Here is a 9320-nt window from a genome sequence, read left to right on the forward strand (position 1 = left end):
TTCGAACGAGCCGTTTTAGGTAGGTGTGGCTAACTCTTAACTTTTATAAAGAATATCTCTTTGGATTTGAGACTTTAGTCTTTGCAACTTTACAGATCTTCTTTATGCACCAAGAGCTTGTAACACTTCAAAGAGAAAGGAAAAATTTAAACCGCATCATATGACCCCTTTAAGAGGAAAAGGCGTGGCCATTTTTAACTTGAATATGCAAAGCTTACGATATGGTCCGCTTCCAGTTATTTTAGTTGTACAAAACATTTTAAGTTATTATGCCAAAGCCACTGGAAGGCAAGCCTGCAACCTTTAGCCAGAAAAGTGTAACGGCTAATGTTAACGCTTCCGGTTTGCCAGTACATGGGAAAGGAGACCAGATGCCGTTTTTTTTTAATGGATGTCAATGGAGGAGAGGCAAGGCAAGGCAAGTTTATTTATATAGCACATTTCATACACAATGGTAATTCAAAGTGCTTTACATAAAATAAATGAAAAATAATAAAAAAACAATAAGACACGGAATTTAAAACTTTGAAAATGATTTAAAAATTGATTTAAGAGATTTAAAATGAATTTAAAACAGTTAAGAATAGAAAATGATTATACATAAAATATAGTGCAATCAGTTCGGACATTGCACAGTGCTCATTCAATAAATGCACAGCTAAACAGATGAGTTTTGAGTCTGCATTTAAATGGGGCTAATGTTTTAGCACATCTGATCTCTTCTGGAAGCCGATTCCAACTGCGGGCGGCATAATAACTAAAAGCAGACTCCCCTTGTTTTGTGTGAACCCTAGGTATTTCTAGCTGACTTGATCCTAATGATCTGAGTGGTCTGTTAGGTTTATATTCAGTGAACATATCTGCTATGTATTTAGGTCCTAGGCCATTGAGTGATTTATAAACGAGTAAAACTACTTTAAAATCAATCCTAAATATAACTGGAAGCCAGTGTAAGGACCTGAGGACTGGTGTAATATGCTCAGATTGTAGAGAAGGAACTCGCAGCTTAAGTAAAAAGTGCTTGAGAAAAACACGTTGTCCTGATTCAGTATCTGCTGTCAGATGTTGACAGGCTATATACTGTATGTTTACATGCACAATTTTTGGTTCAATCGGACTGAATTCATTCCGATTGATGAATCTGAATGTAGTGTGCTAATTAAAGTGATCGGGTTGATGGATCGGAATAGATTTTTTTTTTACATGCGCACACTGCACAAATACAGTTTCTCACTGTTTGCACATAATAACCACTCTCCTACATGGTTTCTTTATTTGTTTTTAACAGCAGAAATCATATTTATCCATTTATAACGGGTTGCCTGTGGATGAGAATCCAAAACAAGGACTGGTGGGAGATTGTCCTGCTCCACTTCACAGTTGCCGAGTGAAAGGAGAGTTTTATAATGACAGGACACGCATTTATACAACACTTTATTCAAAAGGAAGAACGGCACGCCATACGTCATTACGCTATTTCTGCGTCATTGCACATGCACAGTCCTTTCAGTTTCGGGGTTCAATCCAATCGAGTGTTTACATGCACTCTCAATCGTATTAGAAAAGTAATAAACCACCCCCTTCAATCTGATCGAGCTCAATCGGATCGATTATGGTGTTTACATGAAGGCTTTTCAGTCCGATTGAGCGTCAATCCGATTACAAACGGATTATTTGGTTGCATGTGAACATAGCCTGTGTGTCATTATTCTAATGTTATTTTCGTTATGAAATAAAAAGTATAGCGCCTCAGAAAAACGAACTTCCTATCCTGTTAGACGTTATACTGCGCGGGCTATATCGCGCAGCTTTTCAATTTTGTGTTGAGTTTTGTGATCGACGTTTAATTACACATTTTAAATAGCAAATTCCGGTCGTCAGAACAAATTAAAAGAACGTTGTGAATTTGATGCTAATGAAATGAAATTACGGACCTTCCATTGCAGTTACTTTGATTTACAAATATAGCAATGGTAAGTCGTGTGTTAGCTGGGATGTCACGTAATACGCTACTTTTTCCTCAGCAAATTCAATGTCCGTAGATCTTTAGTTCGTTAGAGAAATGAAGAAAGGAACGCATTGCTAAATGCACTAGGCATATCATGTATTCATTATATTTCTAATTCGTTTGTTAGTGATGTTTGATAAGTCTGTAATAAACAATTTTCAATGAACTGTAGAAATCTTAATGAACAGGCTTCACTTGCCTTAAGAAAAATATAATTCTTATTTAGTTCTCGATGGACTTCGTGAGAGTCAGAATACTATTTATTTGGGTTACTATAGTGTTTCAGGGTGTCATGTTATTTCATGAGGTTTATTTTTCTAAGTGTGTGTGTTTGTCCATTAGGGCGTTATTTCAGCAGTACGGTCGGAAATACACAGCCGTCATCCCCACCAACATGTTTGGAGCCCATGACAATTACAACATTGAGGACGGTCATGTGATGCCGGGGTTGATCCACAAGACGTACCTGGCAAAGAGTGAGAGACATTTAACTCACAATCACCCTATTGGACGTTTCCTATCAGATGTCAATTAGACATTTAGAAGATGTCTTTAAGATGTTTATGATTTAGAATGCATGTAAAACTGACATCTTAAAGACGTCTACCAGATGTTTGTACACAGCAGATGCTTTCCAGATGAAGCGATCTTTAACAGACATCTCGCAGACGTATGTGTGCTATCTGGGCACATTCAGAGACATCTTAAGTCTACCAGATGTTTGTACACAGCAGATGCTTTCCAGATGAAGCGATCTTTAACAGACATCTCGCAGACGTATGTGTGCTATCTGGGCACATTCAGAGCATCCACAAGTTTTAATATGCAATGGATTATAAAAATTTAAACAACACAAAGAACATAATATTTTCATGAAATTATTATTATTATTAACATAATGTAAGAAAAAAAGAAAAAAAAAAGATAGTTTTCATTGTTTTTGACTCATGTAACCTTGCATTTTAATTAATGATGTTATATAAAGACAAGTAAACTGTAATAAATGAACAAATGGCCATGATCATGATTATCAAAATTATCACGGTGTTGTTAAAATGTGTTGGAAATGTGCAAAAAGTACTCCTATACAGTACACAATGAAGGCCATTTTGACTTAATTTTGAGTGTATTTGGCCATTCAAGCGTGAAAAGAAAAGAGATCTCAGTTCTGTAATGGTGCACTGTCAGAGACGCGGCTCTCTGTGTGCGCGCACAGAAACCATCGCTCGAGTGCCGAATTTAGTTCTCTTTCGTGATTTCTTGCGCTTGAACGGTTTCAAATCTTTTGAATGCTTAAATTGGCAAAACTTAAAAACACATGCATATGATAAACATTCGTGACGAGTCAAAAGTAAAGCATTAAAGGCACAATATGTACGATTTTTTTATTAAAATATCCAAAAACCACTAGAAAAGTGTTATATATTTTGCTGACTTGTGTACTTACATTATCCCAAATGTTTCGAAGAATGTTTAAATCCAGAGAAATTAGCAATTTCTTCTCTTTTTCTTCGTTTCCTTTTGTCTAGTCGGGGAGGAGGATGAGTTGACTGTAAAGGATGCCGTGGACGCTGTGGTTGAAGCGTTTGGGTTCGAAGGGGAAGTGATTGTATCCTTTCACACCAACAGTGTCTGGAGTTTTTTTTTTTTTTTACAGCTGACAGAATAGCAGTCTTTCTTCTGTGGAACACGATAAGATATCTTGCAGCTCAGTTTTTCCAATAGTAGTAAAAAGAAGTATCTTTATAGATGTTTTTCTTTTTTTCCAGCCGTCAAGGAGACGTGTGATTGGTTTGCAGCCAATTATGACGCCGCCCGTAAATGAAGATCTTCACATCTGATTGGCTGTGGGGAGCTTGAACACTGTTCGATGCGGGAACCCGAACAATGGCTGATCAAACACCTTGAACAACACTTTATAATTTTTACAAAGACAAACTCATGGAACACTGCCGTCTAAGCCCTCTTTTCATGTTTATTTAAAGTTCTTCTTCAAATATATTCATTTTACAGGAATGCAACTACTAAATCTGCACAATGCTGCGTTTTCAAATGCATTTATTAGATGCATAAACTGCTTCAGACAGCACTGCATGAGCTAGCGGCACCATCTAGTGGCTACGTGCGGGACATCCTTTGTATCTCAACTAAGGTTTAAAGGGGTCATATGATGCGATTTCAAGTTTTCATTTCTCTTTGGAGTGTTACAAGCTGTGCATAGATAAGATCCCTAAAGTTGGAAAGACTAAAGTCTCAAACCCAAAGAGATATTCTTTATAAAAGTTAAGACTGGTCCACGCCCCCCTAAAACGCCTCGTTCTAACACGCCCCAACATATCTACGTCACTGTGTGGGAAGATTTGCATAACGCCGCCCAAATGTTCACGCAAAGAAAGAAGGCGTAACTTTTATTCTCGCTGTAGTATTGTTGTTGCCGTATATTATTTTTTTAAATAAAATGTTTAAATAATTTTTAAAAAGTCAAAATCATTAGTTTTTACTTCCCTTTTCATGTTTATTTCAAGTTTTTCTAAAGCATACCTATTCTGTGACCAGTGCTGTGCATTTTAGATTTTTACTGGTCATGTCATGTCACCTTTATTTATATAGCCCTTTATACAATACAGGTAACGTCAAAGAATATTTACAGTGTTAAACAGGAAAATAATGTTTCAATAATGCAAACAATATTCAGTTATTTTCAGAAAGTTATTTTCTGGGTTTATTTCCTAATGATACTATACTGTATATTTAAAAATAAATTAGTATTTTGAATAATAATGCTTAATGTCTCCTACATTTTTGCAGAATTTTGGTAATATTATGGGGTTTACAAATCATGTTACATGTCTATATTAAGCTCTATAATACTTTTTCTAAATAATTGTAATTTTTTAGACAACTTTAGACTTTGTTTGAGGTGTGAAGCTTAACTATAATTTTACTACAAGTGAACTACTTTAATTTAGCACTGTGTAAAATCCATTGGGCGCTGTCTCTGTATCTTTACTGACAGAATTTGAAGCCAGAATAAATTTTACTCATTATGGTTGAGCCATTTTATTTATTTACCTATCAAAAGCTTTGACACTTTTTCTTTTCATTAATATTTTCTACCTTTTAGAATAAAAGGTAGAACTCTGCAATAACACAAATATAACTCTGGAAATGATAGCAGTGAGACAAATATATTGAAACAACTTCTTTACATCTTCTAGATTAAAGATTAAAGGGTTAGTTCACCCAAAAATGAAAATTAGACCGTGTTTTACTCACCCTCGAGGCAGGTGTATATGACTTTCTTCTTTCAGACGAATCCAGTCAGAGTTATATTAAAAATTGTCCTGGCTATTCCAAGCTCAGTAATAAATATTGTGTAATATAAATAATATGATAAAATTCCTAGATTCATAAATATAAATAAATGCAGAATATAAAGTTTGTATCTGAAGAATTTATCACAAAAAAAAAAAGATATTTTTATCTTTCAAAGTATTTTCAGCACCAGTAGTTTCCCTAAAAGGTTTTTAACTCTCAAAATTGCAAAAAATTTAAAGAATAACAAACTAAAATTATATATATATATATACTGTATGTGTGTGTGTGTTTAGTTTATTATATATAATAAATATGTATTATTATTATTATTATTACCTGTGTTGAAGTCTAACAATAAAATATCAGATCTACGTATGTTTTAAAGAAATGTCTGTTTGCATGTGAATGAAAAAGTTTGCATATATGGATATAATAATTCATATTAAAATGTACAAAATTAATCGACACGTATATTTATTTGTATAAAATGTCTTTAAGAATACAATTACAGTTTAACTTTGGATTAAAACATCAACTTCTCGATTCAAACCAGAGGACAGATGTTATATTACAGCTGTAATAATTCTTAAAAAGCCATGCTTTGACTCTTGTTTCCACAAAAGAATAGAAATGAACGGCTAAAAACATATCTCTTCTATCTTCATTTGACCCTCTAACTCTAGCACTCTCTATTCTTTTTCTATTCTATCTTCTTGTTTTCTTTTTATTTATTATATAAAAAAGACTTGTCACAGCGCTTACATATCATTGCCTTTTAGTTGGTTTTGATTGCTTCTATTGTCCTCATTTGTAAGTCGCTTTGGATAAAAGCGTCTGCTGCTAAATGACTAAATGTAAATAAATGGGCTTTTCCCGTCGTTTGATGACGTCACAGACGCAGTAGCGCTTGGAAACAGTGACAGAATGTACCATGTGGAAAAAAAATGTCGTGGCAAAATAATCATTTAAAACACTCTTCTGTGGCGCAGTTGTGTGTTGTGTCTATATGTATACAAATACGAAACTGACTCAAACACATTTAAGCCGCATCAGTGTAATGTTTGGTGGTTTTGTGGCGGTTTTGAGGCGGTGATCTCCCCCCGCTCTTGAACGCGAATGGTTCGCGCGGCTCTCGCTCATTCCTTCTGTTCCGAGCAGCAGCGATTCATTCAACGTCAACCAAAGCGCTTAAAGTGAGTATTTATGTGGGAAAATTAGGTGGTGTTTATGCTCATTTATTGTTTTTCTTGGTTTATATTAATAAATAATACTGTGCTGGGTGTTTATCGTGCTCAAAAACCGGTTAGACGTCTTTCCTACGTTTATTTATTAATGTAAGAATAATCAATACGTGATCGTTACATGACAGAAAGTCAATCACTGTCATAATGGAAATATGATTAACTTGTATAATATCTATTATGTTGTTTGATGGGCCTGATGACAGCTCCATGTGCAGGAAGTCCAGATGATCATGAATAATGACGCATTCTCGTTAAATCCGATGAAAACCGGAGATTTGTACACATTTATTGTTTTTTGATATCTGGATAACACCTATTTATTTTCTGAATCAACAAAATTAGTCATTATTAGGTTTTTAAATCCACCTTTTTCTCCTAATTGCGCATTCAGATCTGCTGATCTTAACAGTCATGGTCAATAGAAACTGTCAGCTAATGGAAAAGTGAATCACTGAATCATCAATGAACTGACTTTAGCTGAAAAATTACTCTTTGTTATTGTCCTCTTGCATTATTGACACTATTTTCCTGTTTGACACTTTAAAGTTGCTTTGACACAATCTGTATTGTATAAAGTGCTATATAAATAAAGGTAAACAATGTATATAATTTAAACTATTAAAAAATAATAGTAGTAAATAGTAATATTAACCTATTTTAGTCACATTAGCCTAGTTGGTAAATGTTCATGTACATTAAGTGACCTTAATCATAAAAGTAGTAACAGAAAAATACTATTGTGCACATGGCACCATTATAATACTAGGTGTGGACCGATATGTGTTTTTTTAGGGCCAATACCGATTATAAGAGATTAAGGAGACCGATATTTTGAACCGATATGTCTGGTGTAAAAATGAAAATTAATGTCAAAAGTAAGAATAATAACAAGAGCTCTGACAAAAACTTTCTTTAAATGCTTTTAAATTATTTTATCGGCAAATCGGTTTTGGAAATGACTTTATGCTTAATATTGGCACCGATAATCGGTCGACTCTTATGGTGTGTTCACACCAAATGCAAATTTAATTATTCGCGAGAGTAAATTACACACAAAGTCAATGCAAAGATGCGAATAGAGGCGAATTCGCACCAGGCGCGCGAATAGAGGCGAACGCGCTATATTCGCCTCAACCGCGTCTTCCGCGCAAGTTGAAAAATTTCAACTCGAGCGGAAAATTCACATGACGCATTGTCGCGTAAGCCAATCAGCGCTGGAGGCGGCTGTCATCCAGGCGCAGTTCCTGGAGAAGACAGTGAAATTCAGTTTTGTGCGCCGTGAACCCAGACAGGTCGGCGTTTGGCTTTCCGGCACATTTGGGTCTTCCACTAAAACAGGTACAAAGCAGCGATCGTAGTTATTTCCACCATGGTTGATCGCACAATGTTTTTATTTATGCATTTATATATAAAAAAATTATACTGACTCCAAGCTTTTGAATGGTATAGTGTATAATGTTACAAAAGCTTTTAATTTCAGATAAATGCTGATCTTTGGATCTTTCTATTCATCGAAGAAACCTGAAAAAAATTTACTTTTTTAAATATTAATAATAATAATAATAATAAATGGTTTTTGAGCAGCAAATCAGAATAGTTATTTCCACCATGGTTGATCGCACAATGTTTTTATTTATGCAAGTGACGCGAAAAACATCCCGCTAGTAATCTAGAGCAGTGATTCGCTTCACGTTTGGTGTGAACACACCAATAGATAATACCCATAGACTGTATAAAAACATGGATGTAGTGTCCATGACGTCACCCGTAGGTTTCTGAATAGCTTTTTTGGTAATGATGCTAAAAATCTGCTTTGAAATCACAGGAATAAATTACAGTTTAAAATATGTCCAAATAGAAAGCAGTTATTTTAAATAGTAAAAATATTTCACAATATTACTGCTTTTGCTGTATTTTAGATCAAATAAATGCAGGTTTGGTGAGCAGAAGAGAATTCTTTAAAAAACATTAACAATCTTACTGTTCAAAAACTTTTGACTGATAGTGTATACTATGGTAATTATTCACTACCATGGTATTACTATCTGATACATCACTGTACCATGTTTTCACCACAGTACATCTTTTCGAGAGCATGTATGAGTGAAGTCCTCTAAACATAAATACTTTTCTTAATCGTACTTTATGGTTTATTGCTTGCCTTCATTTGGATGAGAAGAACGTTCAGCTACATTCCGTTTGTTTGACCGCTTTTCCTGTTTGCTGAAGGTGAGTTTAGACAAAGTTTGGACGTGGTTCATGTTATTCGACCCAATATGGATTTGTGTGTGTTTTGTCCATTCTGAATTTGATTGTCCTTCCTTTTCTCCATCGCACTTTCAGTTTGCTTTTTTATTTGTTTTCTGCTTGACGTCATTGTAAAGCTCAGTGTATTTCATGTTTAAATCTAATGCAACCATAGACTGTTTTATGTGTGATTGTGTCTGTCTTTAAAGCTGAAGTGTGTAATTTTTGCTTAAAGCTGCAGTCCGTAAGTTTTGCCTCTTTGTCGCCATCTCTTTTTGAAAACCTGTAGAAGAACGGCATTTATCTGAAATAGAAAACTTTTGTAATATTATAAATGTCTTTATCCTCACTTTTGATCAATTTAAAGCATCTTTGCTAAATAAAAGTATTAATTTCTATAATTTATATATAAAAAAATTATACTGACTCCAAGCTTTTGAATGGCATAGTGTGTAATGTTACAAAAGCTTTTTTATTTCAGATAAATGCTGATCTTTGGATCT

At 34.5% G+C, this 9320-nt stretch overlaps 2 protein-coding genes across 3 annotated transcripts in view; both read left to right on the top strand.

The window, feature by feature from the left end:
• The window catches only part of LOC107728119 (GDP-L-fucose synthase-like), a 13292-nt gene extending 10715 nt beyond the window's left edge, over positions 1-2577 (top strand). The window contains exon 7 of the mRNA XM_016538201.1: positions 2351-2577. Coding sequence (XP_016393687.1) covers positions 2351-2543 — 193 coding nt within the window. The 3' untranslated portion in view covers positions 2544-2577. The remainder of the gene's footprint in view (positions 1-2350) is intronic.
• Positions 2578-6415: 3838 nt separating this feature from the next.
• The window catches only part of LOC107728121 (elongation factor 1-delta-like), a 29557-nt gene continuing 26652 nt past the window's right edge, over positions 6416-9320 (top strand). The window contains exons 1-2 of one of the 2 annotated variants that reach the window (XM_016538205.1): positions 6464-6519; positions 8750-8799. Coding sequence is in view for 1 of the 2 variants with exons in the window: in XM_016538204.1 (XP_016393690.1) it covers positions 6443-6519 (77 nt within the window). In the remaining variant the exon portion in view is untranslated. Of the gene's footprint in view, positions 6520-8749; positions 8800-9320 lie in introns of both variants that reach the window. The other variant, XM_016538204.1, reaches the window with a different exon arrangement.

The sequence above is a fragment of the Sinocyclocheilus rhinocerous genome, unplaced genomic scaffold, assembly GCF_001515625.1.
Source record: "Sinocyclocheilus rhinocerous isolate Xijiao unplaced genomic scaffold, SAMN03320098_v1.1 scaffold936, whole genome shotgun sequence".
Taxonomy (NCBI): Eukaryota; Metazoa; Chordata; class Actinopteri; order Cypriniformes; family Cyprinidae; genus Sinocyclocheilus; species Sinocyclocheilus rhinocerous.